This window comes from Rhododendron vialii, chromosome 1a (genome assembly GCF_030253575.1).
Source record: "Rhododendron vialii isolate Sample 1 chromosome 1a, ASM3025357v1".
Classification (NCBI taxonomy): domain Eukaryota; kingdom Viridiplantae; phylum Streptophyta; class Magnoliopsida; order Ericales; family Ericaceae; genus Rhododendron; species Rhododendron vialii.
In genome coordinates this window covers 38,618,102-38,640,677 of record NC_080557.1, presented here as the reverse complement: position 1 = coordinate 38,640,677, position 22,576 = coordinate 38,618,102, and the positions used below count along the sequence as shown (strand labels likewise).

Sequence of the window (22,576 nt, the reverse complement as noted above, 5' to 3'; positions counted from 1 at the left end):
CTTGAGAGAGAGAGAGAGAGAGAGAGAGAGAGAGAGAGAGAGAGAGATACGGTTTAGGGTTGATGAGAGCTTTTATATACAGTAATAATACTCATAGTTTTAGTGGTATATATCTAGAGGTAAGGAGAAAGAGTTTTAATTGTAATCCGAAAGGGTATACTTGTTGCCGAAGTAACTATTATGTACATTACTACTTTCCTATTTTGTGCAGTTTCCTATTTCTAAAAGGTTTAATAACGGTTATTTGTGATGTCTTTCTCACATGGGGTCAGACCCACAAATACATGGGACCCACAACATATAAGAGGGGGTTACAAATAACTAGGGGTGCAAACGATCCGAGCCGAGCTTCGAGCGGCTCGAAGCTCGGCTCGGCTCGGTTCGAAACACAAACGAACGAGCTCGAGCTAAAATGTTGGGCTCGTTTCATAAACGAGCCGAGCTCGAGCTTGTCGAAACTCGGCTCGAATTGGCTCGCGAGCCCAACTATATTATATATATATATATTTATTTATATATATATATATATATATATATATATATATTTGTTTCATAAACGAGCCGAGCGAGCCGAGCTCGAGCTCTGTAAATATATATATTTGTTTCATAAACGAGCCGAGCTCGCCGAGCTCGAGCTCTGTAAATACATCTCGAGCCGAGCTCGAGCTCGAGTCCTGCAGCTCGTCACGAGCTCGAGCCGAGCTCGAGCCAACTAAATTTTTGGCGAGCCGAGTTCGAACACTCTAAAACTCGGCTCGGCTCGGCTCGTTTGCAGCCCTACAAATAACCATGGCAGCATTGAAACTTTTTTCAGGTTGCCCGTTCGGACAAATAAGCCATAGTGGCTTATTTTTTGTCCTTATTCAAATTTTTTTCGTATCACTTGGCTTATTGTCATTTTTTTGGGGATTATTGCATCCTCACGACAAGAGGAATCTAAAAAGTAAAATTTTTTGACCGAAATCCAATTTTTTTTGAATAAAGACGAAAAAATTGGCTTATTGATTTACTTTCGTCTTTATTCAAAAAAAATTGGATTTTGGTCAAAAATTTTTACTTTTTAAATTCCTCTTTTCGTGAGGATGCAATAATCCCCAAAAAAATGACAATAAGCCAAGTGATACGAAAAAAATTTGAATAAGGACAAAAAATAAGCCATTTTGGCTTATTTGTCCGAACACCCAATTAGTCTACTTGCGAAAATAATTAGTATTACCTTTTTTTTTTTTTTTTTGCGTGCAGTGGAAGAAAGTGGAGTTCTCCTTTGCCGAATTGGAATACTTCGACTAAAATTATTTTTTGGTGGGATACTTAAAATATTATGTTTTAATTAGTAGTAACTTTTAAAAATTTCAAGTTGAAATATTTCAATCAAACTTAAATATTTTTAGAAGTTCGTTAATCTTCCAAATAAGGTTTGAGTGTTCCCACTTTCTCTGTCAACTTTTATTTTTTTTTAAATTTCAAGTTAATTGAGTGCTGTTCGATGAAAGTTTGCTCATTACCCTTTTACATATGGTAGTCATTACCACAATTTTATATCTGGAGTTGTGTTTTTAAAGTCGTATTCTTAGAATTTTTGTAAGTGAATTGGACTACTTGAGTCTAAATTTCGGATATAACTTAGTATATTTGGTAGTTTTCTCAGTCCCTAGTCGAAATATTTGACGGCATTTAACAAAATTGAAAAGGGAGGACTAGCGAAGATTCTTTTTATTTTATTTTATTTTATTTGCTTGGCAAAAGATATATTATTATAGCTCGAAATGGTACATGGAGAAAGAGCACCTTAGCATAAAGAGCTAGGATACTCCGAAAAGGAAAAGACAAGCATCCAACAAAAAGTTGGATGAAACACCTTAGAAAACGTTACAATTTTAATTTCCGGATACCGTCTAACTTGGTTCTTTATACATTTTTATCGTCTGATCGTAAATTTTAATTTTTTGTGTAACAAGGTGCGCGCGAGAGGCCCAATTAAAGAGTACATGTGAGAGGCTTTAAAGTATTAACTTCTTTTTTTTTGGAATCGGCAAAAAAAATTATTGAGGAGAAACTCGATAAGGATCAACCTTAATTTGCAAGATACTTTGAAGCGCTTCAATTTTCAAGCATGAAATAAAACAAAGATGAAGCTGCTATTTCCTCCAATTTAAGATTACAGGAATATCCAATAATTGACAATTTAACATCAGTCACTTTGTGTTTCCTACGCTGTGTGTACTGTGTCTGGAAACTACAAAAGCCACAACAAATCCAGTTCAAAACCCTAGACAGAGAAAGCTAGCTAGGGAGGCAACATGCCTCCTTAAACTCAGATATTCTTGAGGTACCGTCACGTGGTACTCGAAACACCCTTCCTTAACCACAAATTCATCCAAGACCCGAGACTCTAGGTATACGAAATTCGCATGAATGTATGATCATGGAGGGTGTTGTAGCGCCACGCACAAAACCACTGAACAATTACGCAATATGCCCACACAGCGGGCAGGCATTGCTCCTCTCATTCCCCTCCAAACCATAGTTCCCGTCGGTTGCCTCCTCCATCACCTCCGTCTCATCGCTATCTCCTTCTTGATCATCTTCTTCATAATCGATCTCCACCTCCTCACCGTCCGGGAAGTCCCTCACGGACCCAACTGGCAACAACCTAAACCCTACCAAAACCTCCTCCGCCAACTCCACCCCGCTCCTCGGCGTGCTAATCGCCTTCGCATAGTCTCTCTCGAACCCCTCGCCCGCCTTCGCGTTGTGGTCGTACCACCGACACCACTCGCGAAACTCGCTGACAGGCACCTGCACCGTCTTCTCCACGCGCAACGTCACGGCACCGCACGGCCCTATCGCCGAGCCGCAAAGGAAGTCCTTCAACGCGCCCTCGAGCTCGCCCTCGCCGCCCATTTGCCACGCGCAGCGGGGCCCACCGATAGCCTGCGATTCCCACAGGATGAAATTATCCAGCGGGAACTGGATTTGAAGCTCAGAGACCAGGTTGAAAGTTTTTATGCGGTCTGGATGTATGGCGAAGGATTTGGAGAGGGAGAGGCCGCGTAGGGTGCTGTCCGCGCACAGCCCGGCGAAGAAAACCACGCCAACTTTGGCTTCGATGGACAAGTACCCAGGCGGCAGTGGCGGTGAGGAGAGGGAGGGTGGAGCCTGGTGGGCGGAGACGCGGATGGTGTAGTTTTCGTGGGCGTTCAAGGGTGGCAGCCATGTTGGGTAAAACATCTTCATTCTTCAAGCAAGAGAGAGAGAAAGAGTGAGAGGAGAGAGAGAGAGCGTATGATATTTGGTGAAGCAGGACAAGAAAAGGAAATTGTCTGGGGAGATTTTTGGTGATGCCCGAGTTGATGCTCTGCTAGGGATACTTATAGGGCGTGCATGTAGTCACTCAGTTTCCTAATCGGGATAAGAAAGGGTAGAATCGGGAATGGGTTCTCCTTTTGGAAATAAAATAGAAAAGTTTCCTTTTTCTCTTTGGGTACAGCAAAGACACAGGTTGGTCAAGAGTCCCACTTTCCATATGCTAAGTAGTTTCTTGTTTTGGCTGGAATATAGAAAATCTAGATTCTTTGCTTTGCAAATCGAATTCGTGGGACTAACAAGATTAATTTGTGCCATGGGGCCATTGGGAGTAATGCCCGGTTATTATCTTCAGAGCCCCTGAAATTAGTCGAGGTACGCTCAAGCTAGCTGACCCGGATATCCAGTTATCAAAAACAAGATTAATTTGTGATTGCGCTATTTGACTATCGTACATGATCTAGTTATGTGGTAAAAGACTACTGTAGTGTTAGATTTTCTAGTCGTGTTACTGTATGAGTCTGTACATTCAATAAGTCTAGGTACACTATCTCCAATTACTACACCATCAACTACATTTTTTGTAAGGTCCACCTCGGGTCCCAAAAAAATACATAAAAATATTCATAAATTTTAAAATAATATATTATGGGGTCATGTAAAAAATCAGCTTCAACAAATATCGATAAGTATTATTTCTTGATTCATAGGGGCAAAATTGAACAGTTGAGCAGTTTCGCCCCTACAAATCAAGAAATAATACTTACCGATATTCGTTGGAGCTGATTTTTTACATGACCCCATAATATATTATTCTAAAGTTTATGGACATTTTTCTGTATTTTTTTGGGACCCAGAATAAGCCCCACAAAAGATGTAGTGGATGGATGGTAGTGTATGTAGCATCCCTCCGAAACATTTGTGATGACGTGGTGTCGCTGTCGAATCTAGCAAGGGGATTTATGCTTAATGTTGAAAAACAGAAGGGCCTTCATAATTGATGAATTCAAAACTCCCAGTATATATAATAGCCCCATCCAGAAACAAATCCAAGTTAATTTAGATAGAAGACTTTCAATTAATGGTGCTAAATAATGATATGAAGATATTAAATGCTCATCTAAATTCCTAAATAACAACCAAATTTGATTAAGACTTTCTATTCATGTTAAAATTGATAGTAGTAGTGTATTTATTTTTTGTCCATGTCTGTCACAGCCATGTTTCGAGGTCCACAAATCTAAATAAAGCCTTTAGTATCTATTTAAAAAATTTTGAATACGAAAGTCTAATTAGGAAATTTGCAGAAACACGTTGGACACCTTCTATCGTTATGTCATAAATACAATGTAATTGAGCATGAATTCAAATAATGCAACTAAGGCCATCCACAGTGGTATAATCAAATGTCAATTTAATTTTAAAGTTAACAATATTGTTGCAAAAGATCGCTCACAATGGTATAATCAAACTTAGCAACATCCTTAAAAATAATCAAATTTTAGGCTTTGAATAACCAAAACTAGCAACCTTTTTTAATAATCAAAATTTGTGAACCCTACACCACATAAGTTAACTAGTTCCAAAATTTGTATACACACGTGTTTCAACTGATATTTTCTTTTTCTCTTCATCGCCTACTCTTTTTTTTTTTTTGGTAAAAAAAATAAAATTGAAGAATAAAAATTTTATGTAGCCAAGCTTCTTCGCCTACTCTATGTCTTCTTCACTTCACCCACAAACTATTTCTCTTTCTTTTCCTTTAGAAGTGAAACTCATATTTCTCGATCATCTACAATTCAACTCATCGTCGCTGGATTAAGGTGTTTCACTCTTCTTTCCTGTTTCAAATCCCCCCCCCCCCCCCCCCCCCAACACACACACACACCCCACCAAAAAAAAATTCATAATAGGAGGGAATGAAGTCACCGATTTTTTTTCCAAAATTAAAAGAGGGAATCGATATATTTTAACCCATAAAAACGTAAATGGAGGGAAGTGAATGACGGAAAATAGAGGGGGATAGAGAGTGAAATTGTAGTGGACCCCATATTTTGGTTATGGACTAGAAGTGACCATAGTGAAGCTTAACATTGTTAAGCTTAGAAACCTCTTAAGTGAATAATCAAAAGCTGATGTGTCAACTTTTGATTATCCTTTTTTGATTATACTACTGTGGATGGCCTAAGAAAGGTTCTTTCGGCCCAATTGTCCATTTATATCGGACTTAAAAATTAACTACTCGAGATCAGTTTCGTGAAAGTCACGTGGAGATCAGCCTAATAGTAGTAGATGGTTACACCTGACCCACTTCCAAGCTTAAAGCTGAACCAAACTGGAACCCAGGCCCGTCCTTTAATTAGTCCGGCCCGGTATAGACTTGACCCACCTCTAGGCTAAAAAACCTAACCAAACTCCAACGCCGACCCAAGCCCTCAACATTCCAAAAACAATAAAACTAGGGAACACTATTTGCCGTAGGCGCCCACTGAAGACATGTTCTGTGAGATCCACTTCGAAGCCTCGTATAGATGATTGGAGCTGTTTTATTTGTATATAATATTTTTTAAAGAAAAAGTTTAGTAAAAAATTACGGTCGGATATCAATAAAGACTTAATTGATTTTATATCTAATTTGTTGAAAAAAATTAAATAAATAATTGATTAAATCTTTACCGATATTCGACCGAAGAGGTTGAGGTGACTTTTTAAAGAATCCTGAACAATGTTGTAAATGAATAGAAAAGCTACGTGCACAACAGCTTGTACACAACAGCTGTGCACAGATCCCATTTTCTTCCGGCTCGGGTCGCACAAAGATGATCGGAGCCGCTCATGTTGTTCTAAATATGTCGTTTAAAATCTCTGTAAAAAATGAGCTTCGTTCGATATCGTTAGAGGCGTTAACAAAACACCCAAAATCACTTCAGAATTTAGGATGAACGGCTCCGATCATCTTTGTGAAACCCAAACTGGGAGAAAATGGAATCTGTTCACAGCTACTGTGTACAAGCTGTTGTGCGCGTAGCACAGCCCGTAAAAGAATTGAACTGCTCAATCTATTTGCGTGGAATTCTGCAGTGGGTTCCAGGGAACTCGATTTACATTTGGTTTACCGATAGCAGGGATAAAACAAAATAAACGTGGACGTCCTCTGCGTTCGCCGACCTCATCTTCCCCAATCTGTCAAAATTCAAACCAAAGTTCCACCAAGAGAGGAAAAACACACAAACACTCAGTGAAAGGAAAAAATCAGGTAAGGTACACACCGAGAACACTTACCTGCGTTTTCGATTGCTTAAATTTTTCCCGGCCAAACTTTTATGGTTTCTGTTGTTAGGTATTACCCACCTTGGATTGTACTTCTTTAGTGTCTGCTTTTTGGAGCATTCGGTGGATTTGAGCCAATTTCTAGGGTTTTTTTTTGCGACTCCAGTTGTTATTAGCGTGATGTGTGGCTTTGTGGCTTCATTGATGATTGAATCGACTTCGCCGTATCAATTCAACCATACACCTGTTAGTAATGCTGCATACACGATCATGGATATGCGCGTATTTTTCGTTTGTGCATTTTCGTTGAAATTTGGTGCGACTTGTGGTTGATGGATTAATAGAATTCCTGTACACTGAAGAAAGCAACGTATATTTGTGAAATTTGCTTAGCAACGTATGTTATCTTGAAACGTTGGAAAATTGAGATATATGTTAGTTTGCTAGGAAGAAAAGAAAGCCTCTAAAAATCTTCAAACTTATTTCCGATAGCAAAGAAGTCATCTTCCCATCATTGGTCAGCAATTGTGGCAGTATCTTCTTCCCCCCCCCCCCAATGAGTTCTTTTTATTACTTACCAAAGTTCTGATTTTTGAGTTTGGAGTCCTTTACCTTTGTGTTTTGAGCATGTCTGTAGTCGGTCCTTGCAATTTTTTGTGAAGCTTGTTCTTTCATGAAATGGTGATCTTACGGGTTTGTTTTTGGCTACGCATTCTTTGTCTTTAACTTATCATACCCTCGTTGAAAGTGTTTGGTGTTCTTTGTCTTTTTTGATCCGGTTTAGGCAATTACCAGGTGGATAATTTTTCCTATCAAAGTTTGATTATTTTTCCCCTTCTGTGTTATATTTATAAAAAGTTATGGTATTTTCCCCACATTTATTTTCATGTTATCAGGAATCAAAGTCTCATTTGGGTTGGTGTCTATTGAAGTTGTTCAAAATAACATTGAAGAGATGAGACGGCCGGGAGGCCCCGGACACTATGGTGATTCAGGTGGCAATGCTTATGTCAATGCTCAGCTGCAGCATATGTCTGGTCAGAGGATGGAACACAAGTCGGAACATTACCAAGGACGGCAAGAGCCGATGACCTCGGATAAGGGGCGTTCATACGGAGCTTCAAAAGCAGAGGGACAATGGAGATGGGAAAGGGACGGATCAAAAGCACCAAATGCGATGTCATCCCAAATGTTTAGTGAAGGCAAGTTGTACAATTTTGTCTCTCCTTTTCCCTCTTATTTTCATGGTTGAGATTTGCCTTCGAGCCGAGATTAGTTACTCACATGACTTGTGCATTATGCCCCTTCCCTTGTCAAGATAACACCTTAAGAAATAAGCATTTGAGTTAGAAACTGTAGTTGAAAATGCCATGCACCAGTGTTCTAAAATAAGGAATTAATTGGCAATTAATCGCTGGCAGGGCCTATCCGATTAGGTTCGACTAACGATTAATCACCGATTACTAATATATATGCACCGATTAATCCGATTAGTTGCTCGAAGGTGGCTGACCACCTGAGTAGCGCCTAGCGACTTTTAGAACATTGCCATGCACTGTAAGAAGTTACTGGTTAGGGTGCTTCACTTATCCTATGCTTCCCAATCTGGTACTCATTGGGCTGGGAGATAGTTGCTTTTGTTAATAGGGGTGCTTTGTTTTTCCAGTATATTTATTGTGGGCATAATTTCCTTTTCTTGTTAGTGGAGATGAGCTAAGCATGCTTACGCTCTTATTCTGGTACATACTTGCTGTCTATTGCTTGAACATGTTCTCTGTGTAAGAAGGGTAAAGTTTATTCTTAAGTTGCTTCATATAGGTGTTGACCTGAAAATGACCTGCTGTGGAGCGGGAATGCCTCTTTGCTAATACTGCCCGAAATCCACCTTGCTAAGCCACTTAGAATGTATATGTGGATGCAACTTGGTTAGTCCAGCCCCAGATGACCACTGTAAACCAGTAGCAGTAGGTTCCTGTCTGGCTGTTTAGAATTTGGTTGTTTTCGAAGTTGAGTATGCTGTATATTTGAACTATGTTCAAGGCATAGTTAATGTCTTCCCGACATGAGCTGTTTGCATAATTTACATCTTTGCTGCTCCTTGCAGTCCTTGGGCGTGATATGTAGAATGAATTATCTTGAAGTGTTTTCCTTTGCAGAGCCTCTTTCTTTGTTTCTGATTGATACACAAAGTACCTCATCACCATGTCATATCCAGAAAGAGTAACTTAATGGAAAACATTAGAAAATTGATAACCTCTTCAATCCTCTCGTCTTAGTTGAGGAGAGTGAATATCTATTAGTAGCTGACCTATAGTGACGTACGTATATTAGAATTCGACTTGTTATCCTACAATAACCACTTACACTACTAACAAATCTAGGTTTTTCCCCAATTCTGTAGCTTGTTTAGTCAAAGACTGTATAATTAAAAGTTCAGCTCGACTGTTGCACGATTCCTTATTCTTCTTGATTGCATTTGGAATCTGATGACTAAAGACGAAAGTTTTGAGGTTGATTTTTTTCACTCATTTTGCTTATGACTTTGGAAAAGAAAAACCAATTTAAATCTCTGTAAAGCTGTTTCCCTCATCTTCCATTTGAATTTTTATTCGTTTGTCACTAGCACCAGCGAGGAATGCAAATTACATGAGAATTGTTCATTTCCCACTTAGTTTGGTTGGTTTTCACTTTCATATCTTTATTTTCATTATGTTTCATTTCAGTTTTTGGAGAAAGCATCCAATCATGTTCTCAAATGAATCTGTTGGGCTGGAAGAATATTGTTTGAATAAGTTTGCAGAGAATTGTATTTATACTGTGATTAGCGGATCTCTTCATTGTGGAATCTTGTAACATGGTTTATGCAATGAGATAGTTAAATTCAATTTTGGAAAGTAGTTTAATTTATTTTTCAGAATTCTGATCTGGGATTACATGTGATGTAAATTGTTTGAGTCACAGGTCAAGGGGGTGATGCACCTAGAGCCTATTACCAAGGTCAAAGGCCAGATTCCAAAATGGCTTCGGAGAAACAAGGCAACCATGATCCTAGATCTCTGCCTCCTGAAGAAGATATGGACATTGGTTATGAGGATAAACACTTGTCCCAGAATTTTGAAGGTCTTGAGAAGAGATTCCTTGATGACATCACGAAATTATCCAAGGAACAAATTGATGTGGAGGATGCAGAAAATGCAAGGCATAGGGAGGTTAGTTTCTACACTTAAAATTCCTTTCGTTCCGGAAGTGTCTAGAGAACTCATCTTTTCTAGTACAATAGTTAACTTTACTTTCTGCTTCTTTTATGAACATTTGAAGTTGGGTTTTATAAAGACAAATCAATTTTTGGAGGACAATCTGTATCAGGGTCTTGCTGCTAAAAACAATAACATGTTTGATTTTTTCTCTTTGCTTCATGTCATAATTTATGGATTAAACAAAGTGGATAACCTGATTTTCTTTGTTTGAATTTTGGTTTGAGGAACATTAATCTTTATTAAGTGCGACATGGGCTTGTGAACAATCTATTATCTCTTTGTTTTTATTTTTTTGTCCATTTTTTTAGAACTTCTATATTTGAGTTTTCAAGTAAATTATGTATGTTGAATCCACTTAAATTTACTTTATATTTCTATGAACAGTCAATAATGCAAACTGAAATCAAACTTCATTTAATTATAATTGAGTATATAGAACCAATACATGAACATAAATAAATACACAAATTTAGTCAATATTTCAGCCAAATTGTGGTCGTCGTCCCGGCGGATCTATCTGCATTACTCCGTACCACAATTGGAGGCGTGCTTCATAAGGATGAGCCCATCCGTGTGCTTCATCCGATACATTTGGCACCATATGATGATGGGTGGTACAGGGTAATGAGGGTATAGGAAAATTTGCACGAAGTGATTGCCATTAACACGGTCAATAGCTCCACGCTGTGAATGGAACTGGATGGGAGCTCAACGGCAAGTGAGTGAGACAACTCAAAGCAATCATATCGAATGTATACAGTACAACGTTGTACGTTGATGCGATGACAAGTCCCAATGGTATAAAATCCATCCAATGATCCTCTGGTGCCGATGGCTGGAAGCAACGAAGTCTTTGTAGCACCTGGTATTCATAATCACATTCTGGATAAAGTTGATCGTACAGGATCAAATTTTGTTCAATCTTTTGGATAAGGTCCTGTCGTACTTGAGCCCATTCATCTTTAGAACTAAAGAGTTGCGCGGCTATTGCCCTGAAGCCACATTGACCGTCGGATCGAACGTCAACACAGTGGGAAATATAATGCTGATATTGCTGAGGAAATTTCAGAACGAGGTGATCCCTCCCATTGCTCCTTCGCAATGTTGGAATACGTGAGGCCCGAGATTCTAAAGTGGATACTGTGAAGGAAGGTATGCGACCTCTATTCTGCTCATCTCTGCCTGTAGGTCGACCCCTGTGTTCTGTGTTGTATGCTTGGGGTCGAATTGTGCAACGAGATGGATCTGCCATATCGAGAAACCTGTCCATCATAGACTCGATTGTTGGAATCCATTTCATTTAATCTTTCAATAAGCTGAGCTGCCCTGTTGGATCGTGCTCCCTCGACAGTATGCCTTTGGACGTGCATGGACAACGTACTCCAGTGAGGGTGGATAGAGCTTAGCAAAATTGGTCTGTCCACAGAACGGTAAAGTGCAATATCGTGAAAGCATGGCAATCCGTATGTCCTTTTGATTTTACAAAATCAAAGGCCGGCTTTGTTATCAGTGCGTTGTGCCTACTTATGGATCAAGTTCATTGCCTGTAATGAAACGCGACCTCTGATTTCACTATAAATGCCTTCATGTATATGTATGTTTCGTGAAATGTTGAGAGATTTCTAGAACGACTCCTGAATATCCCCGAACTGACTGGTCAACATCTTTTCTATTTTCTGAAAAGATGTTTGAAGCGAGGACATGGTATCTCCCAAGTATCGTTTGAGCCTCACATGCGCAGACTCTGCCCTGCAGTTTAATAATGCACTGTGTTAAATAGGAAAGTTACATAAAGTATTCTTTAGTGCAGTACAATAAATATACAATGATTATAGGAAAGTTACCTTTGGCTTGAATTGCTCCCGAGGTGCATAAATTGGTTTATATATGCTGCAATAAATCGCTCTTTGTAAGGACCTAACCATGCATCCCAAAGGTATTGTATGGCATTGGAGTATTGCTCAAACTCTTCGTACATGGCATTCCACCTCTGTTGTGAAGACATTGGTGTCGATGAATGAATAAGCAACTGCCATGCATCGGAAAACTCGTCCCACCTCTTACCAAGCATAGGGCTGCACTTCTTCATTACACATTGGTTTATGTGCCAAATACAAAAGATGTGTTGTGCGAAGGGGAAACATATTCCAATGGCACCAAGAAGTGCCAGATCCCTATCTGAAACCATCACCGATGGCATCGCTGCCCATTTTTCAACCATCCATCTTTTTGAGGTATCCAACGCCCATATCAGTCGCTCTTTCGTCTCATTATTCAAATATGCAAACATAAGAGAGTAAGTTTTCATTATGGATGTGATACCCACGACTTCCAAGAGTGGTATCCGATAGTAATTACTCTTGTACGTCGCATCAATAATTAACACGGACGGAAAGTTGAGAGATAGCTCTAGGCTTCTAGGATGAACCCAAAGAATAGCCGTGATTTCGTTGGTGTGTTCATTTATAAGATAGTCATAAATGTATTTTTTCTCGTTTAATTCTTTGAAGATGTATCCAATAGGAGATAGACCCCCCAGTTGCACTTTCTTATATAGTGCCTTCACATTGTAAATACTCTTGATTCATATACTAATTGATGAGTCTTGTTGCTTCAAGAAACTAAGAATTTCTCGAGGCACGGTGCTGCTAGACATGTCACGAATTAATTGCTGCTGGATTGGGGTCAGCCTTGATGGGTACTCATGTCCCTCAAAACTTTCAGCTGGTTCATGGTTATGAAAACCTTTAGCAACCTTCAAACTCCACATGACACCGTCTGGAGGTTGTGGTACACCTCGCAGCTTAAACGGGCAATCACATTTTTTAGTTCCAGTAATCCTTTGCATTGAATGCCCTTCCGGTGGCGGTTTGTGCAATCCTCCCCTTTCACAAATTTGAATGCACTTCGGCATTTTGTTGCCCTTTATACTAGCAGATTTATTTATTACAATCACACAACCATTTTCCTTACCAACTCTCCGTGCCCAATCTAACATGCTCTCTCTAGTTTCAAATATTTATAACAAATAAAATGAATACGTATAAACACAACATTATGCAGCCTGCTTTCAAAATTAGTAACAAATATGTATAATAACAACAGTAATAACTAATCTGGTCAGTTGTAAATTCGGTTGTGTAATCACGCCCAACGTAGGAGCTGCTCTCCCCACAAGGAATATCATTCGCAACATCGTTCCCAACTGACCAACTATCCAAAAATGAAAAATTGTACTGATTCATAATGTTCTTTTATGAATTACGAAAATAAAATGAAAGTTGAGGAAAATTGCGAGGATGTGATTACTCAAAAATTGCTCTCAATCTCAATGTATGCAAGAGTACATCATCAGATTATATAGCCAACGAAAATTAACGTCGAGCAACGGGCAATTGTTGATAAGGTGCTCAACCATAGGCATATTCAATGCTTTGCAATTTCCTGCATCTCTAAATTTGCAGCTGCTCTGCAAATTGATAAGGTGCTCAACCATAGGCAAGTTGATAAGGTGCTCATCTTTAAATTTTTTTTTCTCTGCAGGATAACTGATTACTCCTACTTTCTTCTTCATTGTCATCCAATGTTTAGTTTATTAAATTATATCAAGTGATGCTTAGTCTCAAGCCCCAATTCACCTATGTGCTCCACGTCCAAAACTCTTCAAGGCTCACATGCACACAAAAGCACCACGTGCACTACAAGGCACCGATTGCCTCTCTTTTTTCTTTTTTGTTTTGTTTGAACCGGTGGAAAAATTTTAGTTTTTTGATCATTTTATCATAAATGATCATAACTAAATTTTGACTCTAGGGCTCTCGTTGATTAACCCTAAGAGATATTTGATTCTACGACTTTCTTAGGGTTAATCAACGAGAGCCCTAGAGTTTAAATTTAATTATGACCATTTAGGATAAAATGATCAGGAAACTAAAATCTTTCCACCGGTTCAAACAGATTGAAATTTAGAACACATTTTTCAACCTCTTTAGACAGTTTAAACTATGGAAAAAATATAATTTTTCCGTTTTACATTATTTCACCATCAATAGTAGGCTCGTTTGATAGGTTTCGTTGAGTAGATTTCAAAAATATAAAATTTATTTTAAAAAAATACGTGAAAAAAAAGTTATCAACATTTAAAATTTTATAACAAAAAAAATCAAATTTGGGAGTGGGAGAGACAGTTCGGGGGGGGCGGGGGGGGGGGGGGGGGGGGGGGGGTGGGGGGGGTAAAGTGGGGAAGTATCGGCCGTGTCAGGGTGAGGCCTGACACAGGGGGGGCGATTAGTAGTTTGCTACTTCTGTCTACCTTCATGAAAAGGAGTTGCAAGTCTCCTCAACTTGAAACTAACTGTGTTGAAGCAGACTAGCAATTTAAGCTACCTCAGTGTCTGAGCTGCAATTATTGGGTGGAGCAACATGCTTAAGACAATGCAGTCAAAAAGCATCACAGACGCTCGATTCTTTTCCTTAGACATTAATGCCTTGTTTGGATGGTGTTTTGAAAATTTTTGAGTTTGGTTTTGGGTAATGAGTGGAGAGAGGAATTAGGGTAATAATTGGAGGTATGGGTAATGAGTGGAGAGAGATAGAGAGAAAAATGAGGATAATGATTGGAGAGAGGAGGAAGAAATGAGAGTAATGATTGGAAGTAGGGGTAATGAGTGTTTTTTGAGTTTGATTTTTTTTTTCAAAATACCATCCAAACAAGGCATAAATTTGCTGGTGTAGGAAACAGAGGAACTTGAAGATGTAGGATCAAACAACTTCAAAAAATCTAGGGCCTAGGGCTGCCTACGTATATTTATGGTGGAATCTGGATTCTAGAGTCAGACTTCTATCAGAAGAAGGAATAGTTTTGTGGTTTTGCAGAAGGTGAAGTGCTTCAATTAGGTCAATCTCATAAGTTGTCGGTTCTTGGACATTAAGCTTTGTTATCAGAAGGCCTAGACGATAGCCCTATTTTCTGGTTCTTATTTGTTAAATTGATGGACATTTTGGGATGCTACTGGGGAAGGTTGGGGTGTGCTGAGGACCAGCCAGAATCATGCTGAGAGTTGGCCAGGCCCGATCCCCCAGCCCAAGGTCCTCAACCCTAGCCCAAGCAGTTATTGGGCTGGTGGTTAACATAATTGAAACGGGTTTTTATTTTATTCTTTAGATTCTGGCCTTTTAAGATACTTATCCAATCCCGTACTCTATATAACTTCTTTAGAAAAAGATTGCTCTTAAAATAGGTCAATCTTCAGAGTTGCTCTCTAACCAGTTGTTGGCTGCTGGGAGAAAAACCTTCACTTTGTTCACTTACTAGTTTTGAGAAAAAAAAATTACTCTATGCACTGTTCTCAATAAATTTCTCTATCTATCTCTCTCCACTCATTACCGCTCATTACATCAATTTTTTCTTTTAAAACTCAACCAAACAAAGTATCGTAAAGAGTATGGATGCCTCGTGCATTTGCCTCTGGTAAAGTGCCCCAATGAGTATTACTGCATTAAAGCTCTTTCTTCACTTTATTTGTCTCTTTTTTGTTTCAAATATGGAAGTCAGACTAGAACTTGCAATGAATAACAATTGTACATATGGTTAATCTAATCATAATGCAGTTTTGAGGGTGAGAGAAAAAAATATCCAATTACAAAGAACTTAAGTTACCCGATCTTTATTAAGTATAAGTTTTCTCTCTGTTTTACATAAAGAAATACGTTGAATAACTCCCAAGATTGGAGTAAAACAAGACATAAAAGGGGATCAACTCAGCAAGTCCCCCCATTCTTTGCTATTTTCCTGTTTGTGGATCTACGGCGAAGGTTGAAAGCTCCTTATCGTTAACTGTTTGTCAAGCTCTCCGTGATGAATTAGGATTGCCTCCCAGAACCTATAATTGCGTCAACAGATCCCATGTACAACTTGGGCTCAAGTGGGGAATTTTTTTCGCAAGCTCAGACTTAGGTTAGAATTCATATGGTCCAAAGCCCCAACTTTTCCCGGCTGGCCTTGGGTTGTTCAAGTTGGGTCTACTCAAGGTGCACTGTGATGCTCATAGGTGGAAGAAGGCTTTGGGCTTGGTTAGAGTTTTTGATTGGGAAGGTTTCAGAGGTTGAAAATGGAGCTCTTCTAGAAGAAGAAGAAGAAGAATGGAGGCACTTCACCTTCACTAGGGTTGGACTCGTTAAAAGCTCTCAAATTGAACAATTGGCAGCAAACAAAGTAGGATCCTTTTGCTCTGATACCAAATAAATGTTGGACTAGTGGAAAACCATAGAAAACTAGGTTCCCGATCTTTTATTATGGTTCAGATTCTTCAGAAGAAGGTCTTCCTCAATACGTATTCTTATTTTTAACTGATGTCTGTCATGTAATACCAATGCTAAATTGTATTTCAGTTCATATATCATGGTAGTCGTAATCATCCTTTAAACCATATGATCTTACAGGTGTACTCTCAGAGAGTTGCCACCTAAAGGTATTAGAAGGAAAGGGTTACGCAAAGTTTCCTCTTATCTTCATATAATTTGAATCTATTTTTAATTTTTTGGCTCATCTTCTGATTTTCATCTGAAAAGCACTATTTGCAACTCTGTTTCAGAAAATAAACACAATCAATACTCAATATCAAGAACAGCTAGCAGCACTTAGAGCTCGTCATGCCAATCGGCGAGATGAGTACCTCCGGAGGGAATCCCATGCACGACAACAGCAGTACCAGCAAGCCATGATGGACCACTACCCCAACAGCGGTATGGGCCCCAATGATCCTCATGGGTATGGCAGAGTTGATGCTGCTGCTGCTGAGCCAAACCGAGCCTATAACGGAGATCAGTATGATTCCTACAGAGAGCGGGCCCGATTTCTCGGGGGTAATAGGGATCACCATGGCTTTGAGCCCAGAGGACCGTATCCTGGTGGCCGTGTTTATGACACTGGCTCTCGCTATTACTAATACAAGTTGAACTTAGGTTTTTTATTTATTCCCTATTGTTTTTCTTTCCCTTGGTCAATCCCTTCATAAAGCACGGATTCAACACAGCCTTAGGGTTGCATATAATCTCTTCCTCATATTGGGCGGGAGTGATAGGATGGGCTGCTTTATTCCCGTCTGTTGGTACTCTGTCTTACTGTATTCTTCGTCCTTTTTTTGGGATGTTGGATCTGTAGTACGAATTTGAATGTCTAGTTACCCCGAGTTTCTGCTATTGATGCTGTTTGTAATTGTCGAGATTTTGCATGTTGATTTTTTGTTTTACTTTCATTTGAATGCATGGTTTGCTAGCTTCTTTGAGATCGGAAGGGTTTCTGGTGTGTTTCGGAACTACATGTTGCTTCTTTTCCTTCAGAATTTCACTCTTTTTGAAGCTATTTAGTGTTTAATGTTTAATTCGAAAATAACTTTTAGTTGTTCAGAATTAACTTTTGCATTTGTATCCTTATTAGCTTTAGAGTGGTTCGTTACATTCTTTCAGCTGAATTTCAAGATGAAACTCTTTTTTTTGGAGAAAAATGAGTATTCAAATGAAGAAAGAAATCCAGGTCTTGATTAAAAAGAATTGGAGTAATCCAGGTGATGTTTTTGTTGACTTGCATTCAGGCCTTTTGGAAAGAGCCGCTGATACAAGTTCTCGTTTAGGTGCAGTTTGTTAGCGGTATTCAATTTTTGTTTTGTGGTGCTGACATCGTCGTCCTTATAAGGTGGTGGAAGTGGTGGTTGCATTTCTGATGGTGGGTAGAAGTGGCTAATGTCGTGGACCCGTGGTGGGGTAGTGACGCTTGTGACGATGGTAGACGTGGTGGCAACGGTGGTGGTAATGGTGGTGTAGTGGTGAAGATGGCTTGGGGGGAGGGTGGTGGTGTTGAAGGAGAGGAGGCAGCTATGAGGATGGTCGATGGTGATGGTGTTGGTGGCGTTGGTGGTAGGTGATTTCGAATGCAACAGAGGTGCTGAGATCGTAGAGGTGTATAATGTATGTGTGTCGATTGTACGACGGATTAAGTTGGCTAGTTAAAAATTAATTAATTTCTCTCAAATTTTCTTTGGTCAGGGACATTCAATAAAAAATCCTTTCACTGGAAAAATTGGGACCGACTCTCTTTGTTTACCAAAAGTTGATGGGGGACTGGGTATTAATTACAACTCTTTAACCAAGCTCGCTCTATTAGCAAAACAGAGTTGGAGAAGCTTTGATCATCCAAATTGTCTTTTCTTTTCTTTTCTTTTCTTTTTCTCTCTCAAAATTCTGCCATTCCATGCCTTTCCTTGAAGTTAGGCCATCTGCCTCTTGTTCTTGGGCTTGGAAAAGCATCCTTTATGGTAGAGATGTCCTCCTTAAGGGCATCAGATGGCAGATTGGAGCTGGCGACAAAATCTTTATTTGCAATGACTACTGGCTTCCATCGATCTCCACTGCCCTTTGAACTGAATGGTTGTCTTTCAGATGATACTCCTCTCAGTTCTTTTCTCCCTCTTAAAACTCTTAGAAATGCCACTGTTGATAAGCTATTCTTGCCTGAGAAAAAAGAGTGGAATTATGTCAACCTGGTTACCTCACTCTTCCCTTCTGATATTTCATCTTTCATCTTGTCCATTCCTTTATCCCAATTTGGCTTTGAAGACAGGTTTATCTGGGGTTTCTCCAAGAATGGAGATTTTAGTGCTAGCTCAGCTTATTCTCTCCTTCTAGCCCTTAAGCACCAATGCTCTTCCTCATCTCCAGGCCCTTCTGTCCATTTCTTTTGGCCAAAAATCTCACTTGGGACTTCATTTGGTCCCTTCCTATTCCCCACAAAATTCATTTTTTCTTATGGCAATTGTGTCACGAATGCTTACCTGTCGGAGATCTTTTAGTTAGTAGAGGTTGGAAGGGTACCTCAATTTGCCTTTTTCGCTAACAACATCCTGAGAGCCTGGTTCACCTTTTCCTTCAATGTGATTTTGTTAGGCCTGTTGGTTTGGATCTGATCTGGGTATATGCATCACTTCAACTCCAAATCACTCCATTTCCTTTTGGCTAGGATTGTTACATCACATTGGCCTCATCATGTCTCTGGTAAACCGAATTTTTTTTTCTCAAAAATCTCGTGCATTTTATGGTGTATTTTTTTTTTGTTCCGGTCAAACAGAAATTCATTTTATGGTGTGGGAGTAACCTTTAAGGTTCCTTTAAGGTTAACTCTAGGATTATGGGATCTATTTTCAGAAGCTCTACTTCTCAAAAGGATTGCACTCCTATTATCCCTTTAATTGAGGCAATGAGTTGGGCTTTAAAATGGCATTTGTTTTATATAAACATCTATACTAATGATTCTTCTCTTTTTCAACAGTTGATAAGCCTTAAAGGAGTTTTCACCTATTGTAGCCCCCTTACTTTTTGACTTCTGCTTCCTTGGTCAGTCTGTTCATATCTGCAGTATATCTCTATGCGATCGTAGCAGAATCTATCAAGCATATTTTTTGGCAAAATTTGCGGTATCTTCTAGGATCCATTCGGAGGCTGATACATCTTATCCATTCGACAACGGATAGGCTTCGCAATGGTTCTTTTTGCTTTGGAAGTTGTATCTCTTTGTTATGCTTGATGTACCTTTTATCATGTAATATTGTCATTTCTTGTATTTCTGAACATTGGGCTATAATGACTTTTATTGATCTATGAAGTTCTCTTTGATGCCCAAAAAAAATATTTTAATTAATTTTCCCTCAAATTTTGAACGGGTATTGCTGGTGGATGATATTCTTATAATTCTGAAAATTGATTTTGACAATCCACTTTTAGGTATTGGCATTCAACTTTTTGTTCTTTTTTTTTGTTTTCCCTATTTGAAATTACAATACTTTTTAAAGTAGATGAATACTAACAAAATAAGGAGTAATTGGTAATTTTATATAGGATAAAGACAAAAAGTGGAGTGCTAATGGCTAAATATAGAGTGCCAAAATCACTTTCCATTCTTATAATGCCAAATAAGTTAAAATTCTACTCCCTATGCCCCCAAACAATAATCTAGTATTCTATTTTGGATTGTTTATTAATAAGTGTCCATTTTGAAAAGTTAATAAGTAAAGTTTGTACAATTATTATTTTGTCATTTTGAAAAGTTAATGGGTAAAAGTTGATGTGAAATGTGTAATAATTATATCTCCTTAATAAATTGAAATTACGAAGCTGAACATTTTAAAGGGGACTGAGAAAAGTAAATACATATTTCACAGATATCAATAAAATTTCATATGTATCAATACATTTTTTTGGGATATCGAGACATTATTTACATACTCCATCTGTCCAAAAATAATGATCCATTTTGCTTTGTTTTTTTTGTTTTGTTTTGTTTTGACAACATGTGTTGGAGACCACTGGATGCAGTCATGAGACTACTCACATAGACTTTTACCTTTCAACTGATTGGCCTACCCCAAGAATCGTACTCACACTTCCAAGATGAGAGCGAACTTTCTAAATTAGCGGAGACAACCCTGGTTGGGTATTTTTTTTGCTTATTAAAATTTCCCCGTCTTATTACTTTTCCCTGCACATTTGAGTCGCGGTCCTTCTAGTTTGCCCTATGTCTCAACTTGGTCCCCGGTGTTTTAAATCGTTAACCCCAAATCGAAAAGAATTGGGAGTACGAGTAAATTTCTTCCACTCCTGCAATAATTTCTTCGATATAAAAATGGAGATCACTAGCATCCCTTTGGAATGGGACAAAAAGTTCGAGAAAGAGATAGTAAAATTGAAGTTCTTTCACTTGTTCGGTGAAATTTAGTACTCCTAGTAAGAAACAACATAAAATAATAATGAATAGAGAGAGAGATAGAAAAATTTTATTGCGGATCATGCGCAGAAATTTAAGATCCAAAACGAACAAACCCTTTATTCAAAATGTCTCTTTATTTTTCATATTTTTATCTCTTACGTATATTCAAATGTCTAAAAATTCTTTTTTTTTTTTTGCTATTTCTTACTACCATTCAAACGGGCCATTAGAGCTCACTAGCATGTAAGAGGTGAAAAGAGGTGGCATTATGAATTCTATGGGGCTGGTCTGGTACTTGTCATAGACTTGAGATTTGGGAATTTATTTGTTCCAAAGTCTTAAATTTGGAACTTCCTAATTGCAAACGATTCATGTGGGGCCAGTTCATACAGAGTGTTATTTCGACTTAAATCAATCTCCCAACAAGTAGATGGTGAGATTTTTTTATCGGTTATAAAGATGGCATGAGATTTTTTTTCCTTTTTAAATTGGAGTAGAGATAGAGAGAGTCCTGTAATAGATCACACAAAATCCTGTGTTCGATTGGTGTACCCATAAAGGGTTTTTTTAGAAATCATGGTCCTCTTCTACCACTTGAAAACAATAACTTTTTACTCTGTTCGGTTGCTAGTTTAGTTTTAGTTTTGTTTTCAATCATTACCTTATATCTTTCTCCAATTATTTTCTTATATTTCAAATTATTAATTTCATTTCTCTCTCTATCTCTCTTAAATTATTATCCCTCTCTCAAATCATTACCATATTTTTCTCTCCACCCACTATCAAAATTAACTAAACTACCAACCAAACAAAGCCGGCTCATACGTAAGTAGAGAGATTTGAACTCCTTACTTTGCAGTAAGATGTAAAAATTTTGACCAACTGAGAACTTGAAAATCGGAAAAGATCTATTCCTAGTAGCATTGATGATGGGGTCGGCAACTGAGAGAAAAGGTTACGTCTCCTTTGTTTGTCTTCTTTCTTTTTGTTTTTTTTGAGTTTCACAGAGTGTCTGGATCAGTTTATGTGCACTTCAAATAATTTCTCATATCCGATCGAAGACATGCACGCCGGACCCTGGTCAGAGTAAATTACTTTTTATTTGCAGCCCGACTCCAAAAACAAAATCTTAATCAATTGTGTGATAAGCAAACACACAAAAACACCAACTAATCGGACTAATCTTCGAACTTGTTTGGTCCCCTCCCTCCCTATCAACCATGTTGTGTTGAGTGACAGGACAGGCAATCCAAACATGGTCTAAAGTGAATGGCACAACTATCTTATCGACATGACACCCACAAACACCCCCCCACTCGAATCGCTAAAAGCCAAGCAAACCAATAAAGATGCCAAACACTTTGATTTGACGTTTCAGATTCTACAATGCCCACCTTTTCCAACACCAAAGAAATCACTGACACCCCCCCCTCTTTCTTGGGTAAGTTATTGAACGGTCCATCTAAACCCAAATTGCTACTCCTTCCTTCCCAAAATCTTTGCTTTTTTTCGATATTCGTGTCATTTTTTAAATTTTTATATCTCTCAATTTGTGATATTTTTTATAATTTTAAAAAATTTGTATTATAGATTTAACTATCAAATAAAATTTATATTGGCCTTTCAAAAAAAAATCTATATTGTATATTTTTGGAGATTTATATTAGAAAATATAAGAGTTTAAAGAATAACACAGCTATCAAAAAAGTTCAAAGATTTTGGGACGGAGGGTGTAAATAATTACTCCCTTCCGCGGTGGTTCATGTGTTTTTTTGGAAGAACATCAAGAAATATATAGACAACGCAAACAATTTACGAGCAAATACAACCTGCGGTAGTTCATGTTGAAAAAGATACTCCTTCCGTCTCTTATTTATAGTCCGGTATTCCATTTTGGACTGTCCCTTAATAAGTGTCCATTTTGTAAAGTTAATGGGTAAAAGTTGGTGAATTGTCTATTTTGTCCCTAAAAGTAGATTCCATTTTA

At 38.4% G+C, this 22,576-nt stretch overlaps 1 protein-coding gene and 1 long non-coding RNA gene across 3 annotated transcripts; one reads left to right on the top strand and one right to left on the bottom strand.

Annotated features, from left to right (window-relative positions):
• The first annotated feature begins 6,398 nt into the window (after positions 1-6,398).
• Positions 6,399-17,033, top strand: LOC131308673 (uncharacterized). Of its 2 annotated transcripts, none has more exons than XM_058335746.1 (4): positions 6,399-6,562; positions 7,473-7,778; positions 9,538-9,785; positions 16,427-17,033. In XM_058335746.1, exons 2-4 carry the CDS (start codon positions 7,532-7,534, stop codon positions 16,778-16,780), a joined length of 849 nt encoding a protein of 282 aa, XP_058191729.1. In that variant the 5' UTR covers positions 6,399-6,562; positions 7,473-7,531; the 3' UTR covers positions 16,781-17,033. The 2 variants fall into 2 exon arrangements, with proteins under 2 accessions (XP_058191729.1, XP_058191665.1); XM_058335682.1 differs by lacking the exon at positions 6,399-6,562 and adding an exon at positions 6,742-6,826.
• On the bottom strand, positions 16,613-17,984 carry LOC131308799 (uncharacterized). Its single transcript, XR_009194577.1, has 2 exons — positions 17,918-17,984; positions 16,613-17,775 (listed from the first exon to the last, which is right to left on the bottom strand). It is a non-coding gene; the product is annotated as an uncharacterized LOC131308799 (long non-coding RNA).
• Positions 17,985-22,576: the final 4,592 nt, after the last annotated feature.

Excerpts from the sequence above, each read along its gene's own strand:
- LOC131308673 (XM_058335682.1), top strand. The coding sequence starts at position 6,757 with ATGTGTGGCTTTGTGGCTTCATTGATGATTGAATCGACTTCGCCGTAT. Across the intron at positions 7,779-9,537 it reads ATCCCAAATGTTTAGTGAAG|GTCAAGGGGGTGATGCACCT; the intron begins GCAAGTTGTACA and ends TTTGAGTCACAG. Across the intron at positions 9,786-16,426 it reads AAAATGCAAGGCATAGGGAG|AAAATAAACACAATCAATAC; the intron begins GTTAGTTTCTAC and ends ACTCTGTTTCAG.